General features: G+C 34.6%; 3 protein-coding genes across 4 annotated transcripts; 1 reads left to right on the forward strand and 2 right to left on the reverse strand.

Moving 5' to 3' along the window:
* The first annotated feature begins 1,680 nt into the window (after nt 1–1,680).
* Nucleotides 1,681–4,350, forward strand: LOC140808020 (stearoyl-[acyl-carrier-protein] 9-desaturase, chloroplastic-like). The gene is made up of 3 exons (XM_073165017.1): nt 1,681–2,015; nt 3,040–3,544; nt 3,652–4,350. Exons 1-3 carry the CDS (start codon nt 1,906–1,908, stop codon nt 4,210–4,212), a joined length of 1,176 nt encoding a protein of 391 aa, XP_073021118.1. The 5' UTR covers nt 1,681–1,905; the 3' UTR covers nt 4,213–4,350.
* A 7-nt stretch (nt 4,351–4,357) lies between these two features.
* On the reverse strand, nt 4,358–5,144 carry LOC140808021 (uncharacterized). Its single transcript, XM_073165018.1, has one exon. It carries the CDS (start codon nt 5,067–5,069, stop codon nt 4,509–4,511), a length of 561 nt encoding a protein of 186 aa, XP_073021119.1. The 5' UTR covers nt 5,070–5,144; the 3' UTR covers nt 4,358–4,508.
* Nucleotides 5,145–6,619: 1,475 nt separating this feature from the next.
* Nucleotides 6,620–15,859, reverse strand: LOC140806565 (uncharacterized). Of its 2 annotated transcripts, none has more exons than XM_073163117.1 (15): nt 15,674–15,859; nt 14,247–14,934; nt 13,766–14,078; nt 13,298–13,444; nt 13,082–13,170; nt 12,864–12,959; nt 11,338–11,464; nt 10,773–10,837; nt 10,516–10,690; nt 9,820–10,014; nt 9,690–9,737; nt 8,908–9,054; nt 8,688–8,770; nt 7,334–7,449; nt 6,620–6,916 (listed from the first exon to the last, which is right to left on the reverse strand). In XM_073163117.1, exons 2-15 carry the CDS (start codon nt 14,843–14,845, stop codon nt 6,837–6,839), a joined length of 2,280 nt encoding a protein of 759 aa, XP_073019218.1. In that variant the 5' UTR covers nt 14,846–14,934; nt 15,674–15,859; the 3' UTR covers nt 6,620–6,836. The 2 variants fall into 2 exon arrangements, with proteins under 2 accessions (XP_073019218.1, XP_073019219.1); XM_073163118.1 differs by having other exon boundaries at nt 15,726–15,854.
* Between the last annotated feature and the right edge of the window lie 4,221 nt (nt 15,860–20,080).

The raw sequence follows: 20,080 nt of genomic DNA on the forward strand, positions 1-20,080 counted from the left end.
CTAAATCCGCACCTGCCATTGCGTCATGAGTGGTTGATTTATGACTCATAATATCACAATTAATGGTAATAAAGTCACGGGGACTCACAGTAAAAATGCAAAATATTAAAACCTGAAAATACCAAAGAAAAAAAAAAGGAGTAGGTCTCTTGTGATACGGTCTCACGAATCTTTATCTGTAAGACGGGTCAATCCTACCAATATTCACAATAAAAGAAATATTACTCTTAACATAAAAAGTAATACCTTTCACAGATGACTCAAATAAGAGATCTGTCTCACAAAATACGATTCATTAGGCCGTCTCACACAAGTTTTTACCAAAAAATAGAAGTTCTGGAAACAACACTATAAATCCGGATGTAAGGAATTATATCTATACCTACAATATTTTTTTTATTATTTAAAAAAATTGGAGAACTTGTTGATCTGAAAAATATAGATGTAGTGTTTTTATTTGGATTATATTTAAATACAATTTAACCAACCTAAAAAAAATTTGTAACCGCAAAGGGAAAAAAAGTCACGATTAGAAGTGGTCTTCAAAATTTCTCAAAAATGGGGTTAAGAAAGACTGAAAGAGAAATGTTGAAATTAGGGGGAAGACAGGGTGGGAAGATAAATGGGACATGGAAGATTTTTTTTTGTTTAAATATCAAAGTTGCCCCTTCTTAGTTAAGAATATGAAAAAACAAATGAACGATAATTGTTATATTTGGGTCATTCGTGAAAAAATATTATTTTTTATGTCAAAAATGTTACTTATTATTATAAATATAGACACGATTAATCAATCTCGTTCCAATAAAAATAATCATTAATCATAAAATAGTAAGAGTACGAATGGTAAGATATATATTTGAAGACCTAAAACCAAAATTTGTCCAAGTCATGCCCAACTTATCTATCTCGACTTCAAAGATTCCTAAACTCACAAACCAACCTATTTTTTTTTTATTTTTTATTTTTTTAAAAAAAAAGACAAAAAAAAGTGGATATCGATTTATATTAATTTAGTAAACATAGGTATCAAATTCGGACTGTTCGGATTTGAACAACCAACACTATATATTTTTTAATCCTATCCACTGTAATAGTAAATATTTGGAAATGCAAATCCCAAAATTATCCAAAAAATCGAGTGGATATCGATTTATATTAATAATTTGGGCTTTATTTACAAGAGTAGGTCTTTTGTGAGACGGTCTCACAAATCTTTATCTGTGAAACGAGTCAATCTTACCGATATTCACAATAAAAAGTAATACTCTTAATATAATAAGTAATAATTTTGAATGGATGACTCAAATAAAAGATTTGTCTCACAAAATACAACTCGTGAGACCGTCTTATACAAATTTTTGTCTATTTATAAATCTTTTCACCAGAGAATTCACCATGTAATTTATTAATAGATTTATATCATTTTTTTTTCTATTTAACATATATAGTAATTATTTCGCATTAATTTATTATAGTTTGTTGTCCAAATATATAAACTGCATGAATTAAAAAATTCTCTTGCACGATTCAAAACAAAATCAACTGATCTTTTATACTTAAAATTCCATATATTTTTTTAAGGGGTAAAAAGAATTAAATAATAAGTGCGAAATAAAGGGGCAGTAGGTTACGAGGTTGGAGATCATAGGAAACATCGACAAAGGAAACTTGCAAAAAAATAATTGGCATTCATTCAAACCCAGGTGTCCCTTATTTCGCCTCATTTCACTGCGTCGGCGCCTCTGCACCGTTCACTTGTCCCTTCTTCCTCTCTGCTTTACTCACACCACAGTACAGACCGCTACAACCCTGTTTCATTACATTCCTTCATTCTTTCGTTCATCTATATATAAAGAACGCAAGTCGAAATATTCTTTTAAATTTGTCGAAATTTTGAAGAAAATGGCACTTCAATTCAGCAGCTTCACACCCAGAAGCATGCCTTCGTTTCTTGGCTCCCACTGCGGATCTCACAAAATTGTCATGGCTTCGACGCTTCATTCTCCCTCGCTGTAAGTTTTCTTGTTTTGTGGTGGATAGCATATGTTTGAGTTTATTCTGATTTCCTAGTATTCGCTGATTAAGTGTTTCATGTTCCTGCAAATGTAAACTGATGCATGCATGCATGACTTATTTCCATCCAGTTAAGTTTTTAAAATTTTTTTTTTAATGAACATGCAACGAATATCGTATTCTTCAGTCATTTGATGTTTTTTTTTAGAAAAATAAAATCTTTGAAAGTTAAATAGCATTGGGAAAAATTAAATTTATATGAATTAAACAAGTTATCTGTCAGTTTTTTTTTACTAATTTTAAATTTATGGTTATGTGATAAATTTTTTATATAAGAGTGAAATGACCATTTACAATTTTAGAAGTTTTGTTAAAGATAATTTTTTTTTAGTATTTTTGAAAAGTTGTATAGATATATGTTAGCTATAGGTGATTTAGAAATTTACTAAAATATATTTTCATTGATTTGGACACTTAATTTTGTGATACTGCTTTTCCACCAAATATTATTTTGGTCTCATCTGCCTTCTGTATCATCCTACCTCCTTCTAACTACCTAGTTTCCTCCTAGATGGAAAAAATAAATAATGGGATAGATTCATGATAAAATCGCAATCATTCGACATGGTAATGTAACTCCCCAAGGACTGATTTGTTGAAATACTTCCAAAATCCTTGTAATCTTTGAAAGCCCGACAATCCTTAAAACTTGGCGAGTAGAAGAGTTTCACCTTCCAGAACTGAGCAACAGATGGGCAAGACATGGGTGCTAATTCTAAACAAGATCTTGGTCTGTTGCGAGCCATAAATTCGACGATTTTGCCATAGCATTTGGTGAAAATTAAATAAAATTAACACCATGTGTAGGCTTAAAAACCTATATGTTCCTCACCATATATATGAGGAATCTGTTTTTATTTCTTGAGTTTTCTTTGAGGTATATAGTGTGAGTGATTACCAAAGGCATATCATGTCACAACCATAAAATTTATATCCTAGCTTCGTCGTGTTTGGCGAATGCAGAGAAACCAGAAACGTCAAAAAGCCTTTCAGTCCACCACGGGAAGTACATGTTCAGGTTACCCATTCCATGCCATCAGAAAAGCGTGAAATCTTCAATTCTCTTAAAGATTGGGCTGAAAGTAACCTCTTGGTGCTACTAAAGCACGTTGAGAAGTCTTGGCAGCCTAGTGACTTTTTACCAGACCCTGCTTCAGAAGGGTTCGAAGACCAAGTCAAGGAACTGAGGCAAAGATCAAAAGAAATCCCTGATGACTATTTTATCGTGTTGGTTGGTGATATGATTACAGAGGAAGCGCTTCCGACTTATCAGACCATGATTAACACCTTAGATGCAGTTCGAGATGAGACGGGTGCAAGCCCCACTCCTTGGGCTATTTGGACTAGAGCATGGACTGCTGAAGAGAATAGGCATGGGGACCTTCTCAACAAATATCTTTATCTTTCCGGACGCGTTGACATGAAGCAAATAGAAAAAACCACACAATACCTGATCGGTTCGGGCATGGTGAGATCTTACAAGTCAATGGCACTCGCAATGGGTTACTTTTGAAATTTTTTATGTAGTCTTTAGTTAAAATATTTGTTTCCCTTCGTTCGGTTATTAATTGGCAGGATCCTCAAACGGAGAACAACCCGTATCTTGGATTCATCTACACTTCATTCCAAGAAAGAGCAACTTTCATTTCTCATGGTAACACCGCAAGGCTCGCCAAGAAACACGGGGACTGGAAACTGGCCCAGATATGTGGCACAATAGCTGCAGACGAGAAACGCCACGAGACTGCCTACACCAAAATCATCGAAAAGCTGTTTGAGGTCGACCCAGATGGCACAATACTGAGTCTTGCTGACATGATGAGGAAAAAAATCACCATGCCTGCTCACCTAATGTATGATGGCAATGACAACAATCTTTTTGAGCACTTCTCCTCTGTGGCACAAAGGCTTGAAGTTTACACAGCCAAGGACTATGCTGATATCTTGGAATTCTTGGTAGGAAGGTGGGCGGTGGAGAAGTTGACCGGTCTTTCCGGTGAGGGGCGTAAAGCTCAGGAGTTTGTTTGTGGTTTGCCTGCAAGGATTAGGAAGTTGGAAGAGAGGGCATCAGCTAGGGCAAAGCAGACGTCGTCTGTTCCCTTCAGTTGGGTTTTTGGTCGAGAAATCAAGGTTTGAAAAAGTTCTCGTTTTTCTTCTCTGTTTTCGAGATATGCATTTCTAGCTTCTTTATTGTAGTTCTTTTTAACTTTGTTTCGAATGAAGCCGAATCTCTGCTTACAATATATTGAACTCAAATTTTGAGTTAGGGTTGAATTCAGCGTCGATTGGAATCATAACTCTTTACTCAGAAAGAACTGGAACAGATGAATACATTCCAAACTTTATAATAATAACAAATCATTAAATAACCCTCGAGCAAATCAACAAAGAATTAAACAAATACAACAACAACCAGTAAATAAAATCCTCAGTTAGACCTTACAAGGCCATGGCAGAGTCTTCAAATCTTCATCATCCTGAACCTTTCCACTCCTCATCGCGTAACTATTATTCGACTCCACATGAGCATAATAATTCAAGCAGAAGGCCAGAGTTAGCACCACCCACTCCAGGCAGAATACCAGGATGCTTAACCCTCCCGCCAGCTTCAGTATCACCACACCGTCTTCTTCCCTCACGTACGAATTCAGCTTTCCCAGGAAATCCGCCGGTCGAGTGAAGATCAGCACGGACACCGACCCCTGGAAAATGGCTGTCAGAACGGTGGCCACCATGTGTGCGCCGTAGAACTTGGTGGCAGATCTTGAATCTCCCCTGGCTGCGGCGGCGCAGCCAGATATTGCACCGATGATGGTGATTATGTGGAGGAGGACAAGGAGGAAGCCGCAGAGGGATGGGATGAGCCGGAGTGAGAGAGTGAGGAATATGCAGCTGGAGGCGGCGCCAAGTAAAACGTAGTTGCAGAGAAGGAACACTTTATGTGTGTGATGGTGCTCTGAGGAGCTGCTGCTGCTGTCGATCGAAAATCCCATTATTTATTTTTGGAAGAATATAATATGATTGAATTGAGAGAAGATTTGAAGATAGATAGATTGAGAAACAGCGGTGATTAGTGTGGGTTTTATATAGGGGTTGCTGCTGCTTCTTCTTCTTCTTCTTCAACGGTCATTTTTCAAATATGACCGTTGCGGAGAAAATAAGAAAACAATCATTGTGTACTAACTAGTTTGTCCATATTTTTACTTGTAAAATTATATATATATTACTATAATTTTAATAATAATTGTAATATTTATTTTTATATTATAATGCAGGAGAGAAAATGTTTTGTATTTTTATGTGATTTGCATCAAATATTCTTAGTGATTTTTTTTCTCAAAAAGTGAAAATGTATAATTCCTATTTATTGGCACTCAAAATATAGAAGATATAGTTTAAAAAGACAACTTTAATTTGTAAAAACAAAAACCGATTAGTTGAATGGCTAATTTCTGGGAATTTTTCAGGTTTGGGCAGTTTTTATTTTTAGAATTTTGCAGGAATCTATTACTGGAAATTTTTAGTTTCTATTTATTTTTGTGACAATTGATGACAGTAGACTCTAGCAGTCACCTGACTGCAGGAATATTGCCTTCCATATACTGAAAAGGGGTCACTTCTAATGCAAATTCGAAAAGTTGATGAATCCTCTCTTGGTCATACTAAAAGGGCAGTAGTATAGGCCAAGATTCCAGCCAAAATTTTCAGATGTCCAGAAATCTGCAGAGTACCAATGATCTGAAAAAGTTTGCGCAAATTTGGAAGTGATATAAGGGGGGGGGGGGGGGGGGGGGGGGGGTGGTGGGGTTGATGTTCAAAGAATGGGTTGATTCTTGCTTCAAAACTTGTTATAGTGGCAGAGTTCTCTTGTGGAAGACTTTTTTGATGATGCTAAAGTGGCTAAGAAAGAGTTTTGATCCCTAATCAAAGTCGTGTGCCAATAAATATATTGAGGACTTTCAATTTCCCAATTTGCTAAGTTAATTACCACCCCCAACCCAACCATTTGGAAATTGAATGAACATATCTTGTACTATCTCATGGATATCCTTGATCGAGCGAGATTTGATGTGATTTTTCCCTTCTCGATCTTTGCCATAGTTGACATCCTAGCGATGTTTTAAAAGCAGCTCGATATGTTCAAAGTCATACCTTAAAGCTCAAGGATCCATTTTATCACGACAATGATGGTGTGCGTGAACAAATGTTGCACAACCAAATATTCCAAGCTGTAAATCAGCAGACAAGTGAGAATTATGAAAATTTTCTTCAAAGATTTACAAGGGAGATTTAAAATGCAATTTTTTTGTAGAATTCTATTATTCAGATATGTCGAAGTGTAAATAGTTTACCCCCATTAGTGTTAAGGTACTATAGTGGTGAACATTAGAGATCTAGCTGTCTAGAAGGTTTATATTTTCTCTTTCTTTCCTCTACATTTTTTGTGGTGTATGAACACAAGAGGTGTAATGAATTATACACTTTTTTCAAATAAAAAGACACCAAACTTTGATTAAAATATGTTTTCTCATTATCGCTTCAATACACTTCAACTCTTTCTTCTTTTTTTTTTTAGAACAAGCAATATATTAGTCGCAAATATTGTTCAGTACAATTTCTTGTAACTAAGAAGGAGAACAAAAAAAATTTCCAAATTACACGAAAAGGAATCGAAGTGCAAAGATGTCCACTGACAAAAGGGAAAAAAATGAAATTTACCAAAGCACAACGAACCGGAAAATTTAACTGATCAACAGAGATCAGGCCTCAGCTTTTTTCGCTTCTGCATCTTCTGTTTGATCGGCTAATTTAACAATATCTTCCACAAGAATTTTGCCCTCTGTTAAAAGTAGAAAAAGTGGAAAAGTGAGTTAGAAACCAATAGCAGGACCGTAAAAATTGGCAATCATGCTGAGCGCTAAAATGGATATCCCCCTTGTAATTTTGTCAGCTGTAGGGTGATTCAAACTGATATCTTTTGATTTCTTGAGAGCTTCAAGCCCTCAACTCAACACAACTCTAGCAAGAGTACTTGTCCATTTCCAAACAAACAGCACAAATTCTTACATCAATAGGAGGGTGGGCCAAATCTCCATGTAGTGAATGTAATTGACACGGTACACATCCAACATTCACGCGGTGGACTCAAAACTCCCCAAAAGAATAGATTGAGTTGTCATGACTTCAAAATTTATGCTACATGCAAAGTGCAAACCTTTGGTTTGTACCAAAATAAGTAACAGAAGTGTGTGCGAACCTCTATCCTTGGAAAGATTGCTGATAAATTCTTGAATACCCTCCTTATCTAGGGTGTCTTTAAGGTACATAGCAGCTGATGCTACCTCCTCAGGAGTCACTTTGCCATCATAATCCCTGACAACGGATATCAAAGAAAATAGTTACAGGATGCTGGATAAGATTTTCATTATGAATTGAGTTTGCAATCTCTAGGTATTAGAAATTTTTTCAGACAATTCGGAATGCCAGAAAAGTCTTGTTTAATTTCTACAAAAAATCAATGAACGGGTAGAAATTATTAAAGCATAAAGAGAGAATTTTTTATGCGAACTAAAGAAGCAAGATGACATTTCATAAATTTATAAAGAAACTGATGAAAAAGGTAGGTTTTCCAGAAAATATAGAAATTTCGAAACCACTATTGTGTTGTTTAAATTGCCCAAAAGTAGTAAAGTTACGGATAGTTCGATGGAAACACAGGATGCCATCAAAACACAGTTTTATACCAGGAAGTCGGTCATAAAGTGGCAACTTAGTTATAAAAAAATAAAAGCAAAGTCATAAACCATGTCTACAATCACAACGCTGACTTCAAGATCACTAGAATAAACATGAAGTCACGAAAAAAATTCAGCCTCATTCTATGAACCGCATGAAGCTGAAACCGTGGTGACAATTCTGAAGGACTTTTCTCACTTCTCAAGCACAACATCCCATATCCAGTAACACTTTTAACTTCTTGAGCATAGTAACTCTATGCTCTCCAATTACGCAAGCAAAAAACACTTACTTTTTCAAAAGACAGGAAAACAAAGTATCTGCTACTCCACTAAGTGAAAGCTGTGCGAACAATGTTCAGACTGCTCTTGTATTTTTCATATGGAAACGGAAAGACCGCTGAGTTGTGTTGAAATCTAAAATCCCTGTGTTTTTACAGGGAAGATTATTTTAACAAGTGTTGAGAAAATAAATAGGCTGTACTGTGCCGGTAGTCTTTAATATTGTATTTCTAATTGAATAAATATGAATTTAGTTCACAAAATAGAAGAGGTATTATAACCATTCCGCAGATCCACTACACAGTAATGGACAGGTAATAAAAAAAGATTTTATACTCTGGCCTTAAATTAGAAATTATCTAATATTTTTATTCCCCCACCCAAAGTGAAAAGACTCAAACCAAGGGGATGAGCGGCAAAGAAATAAAAGTTGTCAAGAAACTTGAAAATTGCATGAAAATATTAAAAAATATCATCAAATGCTTTAAAACATATTGGACGGGCATTGAGCATATGATTATATGAACACAGAAATTGAAAGTTGTGCTGTACTAAACTTTGAAAACACCTTAGCCAATCTGCAAATTCTATTACCTGTCAAGCAACCTCCAACGATCACCAATTTTGGCATCCACGTCATCTATTTCCTTTTCAAGCTTTTGAAGCATAACATCAACCTAGCAGGTAAAATCCCAAGTAAATTTTTAAAAAACCATGCATATGTTTCTTACATCTCTATTCAATGCAAATCACGTGTTATCATATTAAAAGCATATTAAATAGCGAATCCAGAATATCCAGAAATTAGCCTTGCCCTGTTTATAAGCGCTGAAGAAACTTTATCGCCAGCAGCTTTCTCAGTAGCAAGATCACTTTCCTCTCTGGCTGCTATATAAGCCTTTTTGGTTTCTTCTTCTCCATCAGTACCCTCATTCTGAACCACACTATTGTACAACTCTATCTGCAAATTAAATTTCAAAGTGGGATCACAAAATAGAGCTTAAAGTGAGAATAGGTTTTTGGACTAATGCGTACCATGGACAAAAATGAGATGCATGAAGAGATGAGAGATCAAGATTCAGGCGAGATATGCATATAATCACCAATTTTCCTCATTTCACCAGACTATCAGCACAAGATCCGAATGTTAAGCACCATAGCATTCTATTGTTAATTCTATAAACTTATATCACCAGAAATCACTCTATGCCAAAAAGCTATACTTGATAAATGTAACTACTATGTTCATAGCTTATATAATGAAAAATGACTTTCAAGCCCTTTACCTACAACCTACAATCAAGTAGGCATTTCCAATTGACAGAACAAAGAAAAAGTACCACTAACAGCGTTAAATAGAAAGAACGAGAAGACCCAGGAAGTTAATGGCACAAAAAGATGTGATCGTAAAAAGATTAGATGAAATGAGAATTGAGACAAAGACCTAACGGGAGAAGATAAATAAAGACTTGACAGTGCTGAATTATGGTGCAATTTATACTTTAAAGTAAACCAATTATCAGGCACGAAACACAATAGCAATCTTTAGGTCTTTTGCTCCCTAGCTAAAATAGTAAAAACCAATGGAACTATTACCTCTTTGTTGACAAGTTGCAAGAACTCCTCACGCTCCCTGGTTACAGACTGAAAAGGCAGCAAAACAAATAAAAAGTTTATGAAAGGGGTGCCGTTTAGCAGCAGATAACAATCAAGAACGAAGTCCCACCGATGCTGATGCTAGAACAGCCAATGCACGGCTAAGCTCGCAAAGTTGCTCTTGTTTATCCAAAGTTTTAGCTTTTTCATGCTCTTCTGTTTCTTTTGCAGTAGCAGTCATCATCTCTTCCAAGGCTACATCCTTCTGGCCTATGACAGATTCCTTCAACCTAGCTTGCTCCTCCTCCTCTTTCTCTTCTTCCTCCTAATAATAAACTCTATTGTTACTGATAAAAATGAGAAGAAAAACTTTGTGATGGAAACTTTACCAAGGTCACATTCGCATACACACGCTCACACAAAAGAGAAATTTTTAGCTGATCAAAAGATTGAAATAACAATTTTATAACATATAGTTAAATAGAGCACATTATTGGCGCCTAGAACCCAATGAGCAAATATGATTTTAAAACATGACAGCATGATAAACTACTAGGGTGTGGAACAGATTAAGACACCGTAATGCAGATCTAAAGTCCTTGATACATTCCAGAAATCCTTTCCACCTTTGTCGATATTTTCAACGGAAACAGAAAAAAGTGTGGGAGATATTTGAAGAGAAAAGTATCATAATTGATCAAAGAAGATTTTTGTGGTTATCTTTCCACTCCCATTTTTCCACTTAGCTCATTAATACGCTGGCAGGCACAATATCTTCTTTCCATGGAAATGAGATACAATCAAACAATTAAGAGCCTAATCGGACCTTAATTAATTCTTCTTGCATTTCTAGGAACTCCAACTTTCTCCTCCTTTCAGAGACTGAATCCTCTGAAGGCAAAGATGTGATGCCAACAGTGTCCACAACTTCATCAGGCAGGGATGAGAGCGTAGCTTGAACAGCTTCTTCTGGCTTTACTTTACCAGAGACGCTGAATGCTCTGGAACAAGATCAAAAAAATAAAATTTAAAAATCAATAATGTTTGGCATTCACCCTCATAGCTTGTGGAAGTTTTAGTTACCTGGAAAGAATTAATAAAGATGATGGTACTGAATGGTTGAGAGATAAGTCCAGCCAATCTCGCAACTGCAAACAAATATAAATATCCATCCAATGGGAGATACCAGTAAACCTTTTATTAACTCAAGAAAAGAAAGTATACTGGAAGATTCCAATCCGCAGATTCAGAAAAGGAAAAGCACTGCTGTATATACAAAGTTAATAATGGGCTAAGAAATTGCAGCAAATTATGTTACCGTAATAACTATATGAAATGAAAGCATATAGCTAAACATGCATTTGTAGAAGGAAACTAACAACCACCCTCAACCTATCAATCACGGACTTATAACAATCCTGGCAAAAATCACTCAAACTATACTTTTTATTAAAATAGATCCTTATGTTTTCCAAATAGAGAGTGCATACTTCCAGGCTCTGTCACTTATATCAAAGTTTATCAACTTCCGTATACTCATTTTTACACCAACACGGTTTGATACCTTTATAAAAGAAATAGGTATCCATCATAAATATTAGTGCATTTAGGCACACTTGTGCCTGTCACTTTGAAATATTGAAGCAACCTGTTGCCGCATTTCATCAACTGAAAGTAATCCAAGTAAGCCACGATCTCGACATGCTTGACGAAGCTCCTCCTCGGTAAGAGATTCAATCCCCTCGGATTGAATCATTGTGTCATCAATCTTGATCCTTGAAAAAAAAAAGCCACAAGAAAAAAAATTGCTTTGGCATGAAACACATTTAGTTGAGTGCTTCAATATTTACAATATACAGGTATACAAGTTCGCCATTCCTCGTTCAAACAACATGAATCTCTCTCAGTGTCCAATAATACACTACCTTTCTTCACATGATCAATCAATCTAGCAAAAACTATGGGGAAACTTGAAAACTTCAAGACTAGAATAAAAGGATATCTTAAAATGATGAAATGTAATATTCCAACGACAAATAAAAAATTGATGAGTGATATGTCATTTATAATGTGCAGAAAATTGTTTAATATTATGATGTTTCCGCATGTGCAAATGAGATTTCACTTTACTTCTGCCATTTACAAACATCTTGTCCAGATATAACCAGAGGTAGAAATAGACACTGAACTGAGGAACAAAGCATGCGTGGAACGGCAATAATATACAAACACACCGATATTTGTGTGTGTGAAATAAATTATTATTTGCAGGGCTGTACATAAATATATCTTGAGACTAATACAATTACACTCTCTTTTTATTTTGAGACTTGAATAATACAGTTTCACTCTCTTTTTAAACATTAAACTTTGGACATTATTCCAAATTGAACTGCATACCTGTGAACAGATAAAAGGACATGTTTTTGAACCTTTTATTTGTGAAGTCGAAGGGAAATAATTATGAATCATCAATCAAGTGATCAAAACCTTCAACTTCATCTCAATTTTAGCTAGCACTTTCTTCTGTGATTGAACTTTTTTCCACCATGCCCTTCTCCATCACAATTCACCAGACTACCCAGTCTCTGGAATTCACTCCTGTTCTTCACTCAAACTGTTGTGCTCTACCTAATCCCATTTCTCATTGCCACTTCCTAACTTGCTTTTGTTTAAATATCCAGTAATTGCTCCCTACCCATTTCTTTCGCTTGAAAAAACATTTCAGAGCTCAGTAACATTTTATTCCTTCTGCTTAAGGGGAAACATACCAAATACCTCATCAAAAAAATAATAAGGTCCACCAAAAAATTCAGAATGTGTGAAAAACGGTGGCGGGAAAAAATCCTCTCTCAACCATTCCCATACTATCCAAATATCCTATCAAACCCTCTTAAAAAAAACACCTTCCAAACCTAAGAACATTTTCATACTTGATTCAATATATCCATGGGAGTAGAATTCACTATTTGAATAATATGTATAAAAAAACGAACCTGGTCAAATATTATCCAGTACAAACCCAAGTTGACAACCAACTTACCAGTAGTAGTGCAGTTGGCTCCTTGGGTTCGAGTCACACTAAGACCATGCATGTGTAAAGAAATCCAAAACACGAACAACCATTACCAAATCATTAAACACGAACATTCATGTGTAAATAAAATAGCTTACTTTTGAAGTCTCTTTCGAAGCATATAGCGAAGATATGCATCAGTACCACCGTATATACCAATGCCCATATATTTGCACATAGTCATCAACCGGGGTCTGCATCAAAGAAATAGATTGATCTTTCACATCAACGCAACATCAATACCAGCTACATTGTTGGGCCGCCGGCTACATGAAGAAGATAGAATCCAAAAAATGGAAGAAAGCCAAACAATTACCTGCTGATGTTATCCAGAGTAAGTTCATCATTAAACAATTTGGCAAAGCCCAAAATTTCCTCGTTGGAGACCCCGGCCCCCCTCCTGACCTGGTCAAGACTCAAGAATTAAGAGAGCAATATCAAAATGTTGGAGCTTCTCAAAGAACTGCTGTCTTTTTTTCAGAAAATCAGAAAACAATAAGGTGAAAGATATAGTGCATATTAAGTTTCTTGCCTTGTTCATAAATTCATCAAGATCTTCAGCAGTTTTCTTTATTTCTCCACTTCTTGAGTTTTGGACTTCCTTTGCCATTTCTTTTACAGTGTCTTGAAGAAACTTTGCATATTCTATCCTCGCATTCAGCCTCTTCTTCAGGGCTTCCTGTTTTAAAGCATTTTATCCAAGATTAATATGAAATTCAAGGGACGTATAAAAAACAAGAGATTTAATTTTAAACCAGAAGACATCTATCTATATTTGATTGTTCTAGATAAAATTTTGAGCTGGGTATTTTAAATTTTCCTTGCATGATAAGACAAATGTAAAAGGTGCACAAATACACAACTTCTAAAAAGTAAGGGCCAAGAAAATGAGGCAGAAACACAAAGTAAGGGCCGCAGAGATAAGGAAACAAAATAAATATCTGACAGTGAAAGGGACGTGGACAAAAGCTAAAGATATCTTTCAGCTAAATAAATCTACCTGTTCTTTCATCTTGTCCTGGAAGGTCGACGGCAGCATGTTGGGGAATAATTTAAGGAATACAGGAAGTAAAAATTCCATGAATGGTACTATAATAAAGACTGCAAAAGGAACCAGCCTAAAAATGTCGGCTGTTGTTCTTGTCAGCTGTTGCCTCTCTCTCCTGGAAAGAGTCTTCCCACTGGCAAGTTTTAACAATAGTCTTGAGCATATCCTCACATCAGCCCAAAGTAGCTTTGTACCCAACCAATAGTGTTGCAATGTAGATTTAAACTCATCTTTCCAGTGATGCAATTTTTTTGCCCAATCAGCCCTACCATAAGAAGATAAAAATCAACATAATTCATAAAATATCTTTCAAGACAACAGAAACAAAAAAGACACGAGCCTTTTCATTTCAACCATTCCTACAATATAGGCTGACGAGAAAACATGATAATTTAGTTTTGGGACAAGAGAAACGGAGAACACAAACATTTACCTGCTCATAGAGGCAACAACCCTTAAAGCTGGGCCAATTCCGAGAAGCATGGTCCACATCTTCTTTAGAATAGACTTATCACCTTTCTTAGATTCTTGCAGCTGCTTGGCTTTTGCTTTGGCTTTAACTGAGCTCAAGCCTTCAACCGCCTGATCACATTCTTCTGGTGAAGGCTCCTTCTTTTGCTTAACAGCTGGTTCTTCATTTTTATCATCACCACTACCTGTTTCAGGCTGACCGGCCACAGCAGAGGAAAAAGTATGTGCATACTCTGTTGTCCACCCATATCCAAAAGGGGAAAATTTTATTTGCATTTCAATCTCACGGTGCAAAGATGGGACACCAAATAAGTGGTGCTCAACACATTTTCTAATTAACAAACATGGTATTCCATCTTTGGTTGGAGAATTGGAATCTTTTTTGTCTCTAAGGTTTGCACTAGACGATGAATGACCCGCAGCCCAGCTCCAATGTTGTGAATGACAAATCCCCAACGTGTTTCCATACTCAGGACTCAAAAATCTTTGAACCCAAAATGGAGACTGCCTGAGCGTAGGAATGAGATGATTTTTTCTTCGCAACAGCGTTCTAGACGACATAATTAAGAACCTTGTAATGTTTAGATACAACTGAGACAGCACTCTCCGATGTACAAACACATTTAAATATTTGCAAAACGCACCTCAAGCTGCATAGTAGAGCTAGAGTTAGTAAAAGCAAAAAAAAAATATTATAAAATTCAAAATAACAAGAAGCTAGAAGCTATTGTAAGGTGTCCGTAACTGTTTTGAAATCCACTCCATTACTTCTTGTCTCTCAAAACTAGTGTTAAACACAAATTTGTGCCACTTCTTAATCCTTCCGATTAAGCTCAAAACTTGAGGCAAATATAGATAAAACTATAAATTTCTCCTACTCGTCCAAACAAAACTGCAATTTTGCCACATATAAACAGTAAAAATCATCTTTCAAGTTTATCCAGTTCATTAATTAGTTAACGAAGTGCTGAAGAGTTTTTCACCATGACTTGGTTGACATACAACTCCCGTCCACATTTTACAAACTTATAACCAAAATGAGGCACTCTTAGAGTACTGAAAGTAGTAGTTGAAATCCAATCTTCAGCTAGACTATAGCGTTTTTTCCTTTACGTCTCACATCAAATTTCTAAGATACTTAAGCATTGCAATCACAAAAAAAATTCAAACAAACTTAAAGCTGCCACGCGTAACATCGTAGCAGATAAATAATTTTCATACTCAGAATCTAATCCACGGACACATTGAAAAACGCCTTCTTCCTGTTTCTATAAAAAAAAAATGCGCATAAAAACCTCCTCGCAATATGCTTGCATTAGAAATCATACGATCGTTAATTTTTTCAAAAAAAATTGCTAAATTAGAAAATTAAATCTGAAGATAAATGACCTGAAAATATGAAGATGATCAATGAAGTAGGGGAAATTAGAAAAAATCTCACTCCGACTGATTTTCCTTTGTTTCGTGTAGCTTCCTCTAATTTTCTGTCGAAGAAAATTCAGCACATTATGGAAATCTGGTTTTTGAGTAGGGAAGGGGAGAGAGATTTTGGAAAGACGCCTTCTGCGGTTGTACGTTTAGAGAGATTTTGCCCTTTGCTGACTTTTATGTAGGTAGTCAAACGTACAACTTCGTACGCATATAATAATTATTTTTTAAGTATATATGTTATTATATCTCAATATTTTTAATTTCGAATATTTAGATGCTGGTAGTATCTAACAAAACAAGGAAACAAAAACAATTATTTAAATTATAATAAATTTATGAATAGTAAGTCTTTTGTGAAACGATCTCACGAATCTTTATCTGTGAGACGGGTCAACTCAACCGATATTCACAATAAAAAATAATATTATTTCGTGTATGACCCATAGGGGTGTTCAAACTTCGGATAAAACCGAAAAAACCGAAAATCCAAACCGGAAAAACCGAACACCGAACTGAACCGAAAGCCGAATTTTGAAATTCGGATATAAATGTTAAAACCAAAGTTTATTTGGTTCGGTTTTGGATTATATATGTCAAAACCGAAAAAAACCGAAATTTCATTAAATTAATAATATTTTTTTTATATTTTTTTATATTATATATTTTGATATGATATTTAGTGAATGAAAACCATTTTGAACAATTTTTAATTGATTGTTGTTTGTTTAATTAATTTAGACCTTTTATTTAAATATTTTACTAAGAAAACATATAGAAAGTTAACATATTATATTTTACAATATATTTATATTATTAATTTAAATAATTGTACCAAAACCGAAATAACCGACCGAAATAACCGAACTATTTTTGTAGAAAACCGAACCGAACCGAAGAAAAATTGTTCGGATTCGGATTATATATTTCGAAAACCGAAAACCGAAAAAACCAAAATAAAAAATCGAAAACCGAACCAAACCGACCGATGAACAGCCTTAATGACCCAAATAAGATATATATCTTACAAAATACGATTCGTAATACTATCTCATACAAAATTTTGTCATTTATGAACTATATCATACATAGAAGAACTTAAATAATTAGGCTGGTAATAAATTAAAACAATTAATCAGATATTTTATTTGAACAGATTGTTTAAAGACCTCATATTTATATTTATTTATTTTTTAAAAAAAAGGAATTATAATTTTTATCACATTTCTTAGCAAAATAAACCTTGATCACATTATTCACTCCCATAATCGTAGTGACAGGGTTCAAAGTTGGTAGGCTTAAGTAAAACTAGTGAAATGCGTACATGCGTTGCCTATGCTATTATTGTTTTACGTTGATAAAATGATATTAAACAATTAACACAAAATTGTTTTCCAATTAAGAGAGTTGTTCAATTCAAGGCAAAAAGTTGTGTTAGACAGTCTCACGTGTAGTATTTTGTGAGACATATATCTTATTTGGATCATCCATGAAAAAATATGACTTTTTATGTTAGACAAAAACTTGTGTGAGACGGTCTCATGGGTCGTATTTGTGAGACGGATCTCCTATTTGGGTCACTCATGCAAAAGTATTACTTTTTATGCTAAGATTATTATTTTTATTGTGAATATGGGTATGGTTGACCCGTCTAACAAATTATGATTCGTGAGACGGTCTCACATGAGACCCACTCTTTATGTTAAGAGTATTATTTTTTATTGTGAATCTCGGTAGGGTTAACTCGTCTAACAGATAAAGATTCGTGAAACCGTCTCACAAGAGACGTACTCTCAATTTAAAAGAGAAATTTTGTTCAAAATTTTTTTTCTACGCAATACATGGTATGACTTGATAAAGTTTTAGTAGGGTGGTAGATAATAAAAATAATTATAATTTAATGTCTTTCAAAATAGTTACCAAATAGTTTTATAATAAACAAAAAAGTTAATCTACCAAAAATTAAAATAAATAAACAGTTAAAACCAAGTAAGCATGGGCTATCCGCCCAATGGGCCGGTTGCTGGTTACCGGTATAGGCCTTTAAACCCATGAGATGGACTGGACCACAGGAATCAATAGTTGTAATCAGGCCTTGAACACAATTTAGGTCCAAATTAATTGTATCCTTGGTCTGATTTCACACTCTCGCGAGTTACTGGTAGCATAAATTCAATATACTTCTAATGTCAAATCAAAATCAACTAAAACAGAACTAAAGCAATGAGTCGAACTATTATTTAGTATCAATGTAATAACTATGAACAGTCATCGACTTCCGAGAAAAGGTAGAATAATGAGACATACTATATGACATACAATGCGTTGCAGACGTATGATCATTTCACTTCGAGTAATGATCAAGAGATGGTGAACATCTCCTACTAGATTGATCCACACTATGTTACGTGTGTGTGTGTGTGTGTGTTGGGGGAATATTGTGTGTGCATATGAACAGATGAAGTGAAATAGTTGGAGCAGTACAGAAAGAGAGGGAGAAGGGAGAAGACTTTGAAAACTCAAATATACAGCGAGCAATTTGGCTTTTGTATTTGTACCTAAAGACAGACGAGATAATATGTGTGTATGAATGTTAGTACAACACAGGAATAGTGATTAAATCCAAGTCCTACACAGGAAAGTTGGTGAAATTCTTTCAAAGAGAGGGAGACAAAAAGGCATATAGTAAAAGTAGTCATCAAGGAAAAGAGAGTGTGCCAATATTTTATTTATTTATTATTATTATATAAAATACTTTAGTATTTGGACTCACCATAACATATATATATATATATATATATATATATATATATATATATATATATATAAATCGAGTTGATCAGTATCACAAAATTTTTGTGCATGTTTTAACTTTTTTTTATTAATTGTATATTTTTTCAAACAATGTGAATAACATGTGAATTTTTTTTTTATCATCTAATAATATATGTATAAGGGAGTTGAATTCAAACTTATTTATTTGTGTTAACTACTATCTAATTAAAGTTCAAACTTTGAATAAACTGATTTTATCATTTTAAGTGGATGGATGAAAATGCACTTTTTGATCTTCAAATAATTATCATAAAAACTTATTTTCGCAAATTTAAAATCACGTCATTATAACTACCTCCTTCCACATTCTTTCCACAATCCCGACTTTTCCCATCATTTTTATTGTCCTTGTCAACTTTTTTTTTTTTTTTTTTTGTATATCATATAAGATATCTAAAATGTAACTACTAAATTTAAAAAAAAAAAAAAATCGCTCATACAAAGTAATTGCATGCATAGATTGCAAGTAGATATATCACAAAAACTGGACGGTCTCACATGTTAGTTTTGTGATACCCGACCCGACTCATGTAAAAGTATTACTTTTTTGTGTTAAAAATATTAATTTTTAATGTGAAAATAGATCGACTTGTATCATATATATAAATATAAAATATCATCTCAAAATAGACTTATTTTTAGTATTTATGTAGCATCTAGTTGATCGGATCAGTTTGAATAGATATAAAGCTGTAACTGTTATGTACGATGAATACGTTAACTATAGATATGATGTTGGAATTTGTTTGCACAATATTTGGTGTTGCGGGCGTGCCAGGTGCGAAAGTGCACCGATTTGTGTGAAAATGATAAAAATCTAACTTCTAAAACAAACGAAAGTGAATTCTAAATTTGACCGTCGGTTCTAATCTCCTAAAACAACTATAACGCCAAAATGAAGAAAACTATTGGAATTTGAAGAATAAACCCCTGACATTGTTTATATTTTCAATAAACCGTAGGAATTTACAAGACATAAAAATATAACAAATCGAGTTGATGAAATCTAAAACGAGAAGACGTAAATTGCTAGAAATTTGTTGGAAAGCTTGAAAAACTATTGCTTGAATATTGGAATTTTAGCAGAGAGCTTTTGCAGATTTGTCTGTAGAGTTGTGTGTCCTGTGTTGCCGATCTCCTTTTTCTTCCTAGCCGCTGTGTCCTCTTTCTCCACTCCCCCATGATCTCCACTATCTGCTCCATTAATGCCACGATTTCTACCTATCCTCCCACGTTCTTTTTCTCTTCCGCGCTCAGTGATCAGTTTTGAATCGATTAAGAATTAGTCTGTTATGGGCTTATTTAATTGGGCTTCAGAATTAACTTGGGCTTGTAATTAAATTATTTTTAGCCCAAACAATTGCCCCCCGCAAGCATTGGCCCATTGGGCCAAAATGCTTGTGTATGAGCCCAATTTTAATTGTACTTGTAGCGGCCCGTGATTTTATCTGTATGTGAGTTGGGCTTATGATAGTGGGCTGAATAACCCAAGCCCATTCACAATTGGATTTCAAGCCACTGTCTCTTGTTTTT

Source organism: Primulina eburnea, chromosome 12, assembly GCF_022965805.1.
Source record: "Primulina eburnea isolate SZY01 chromosome 12, ASM2296580v1, whole genome shotgun sequence".
Taxonomy (NCBI): domain Eukaryota; kingdom Viridiplantae; phylum Streptophyta; class Magnoliopsida; order Lamiales; family Gesneriaceae; genus Primulina; species Primulina eburnea.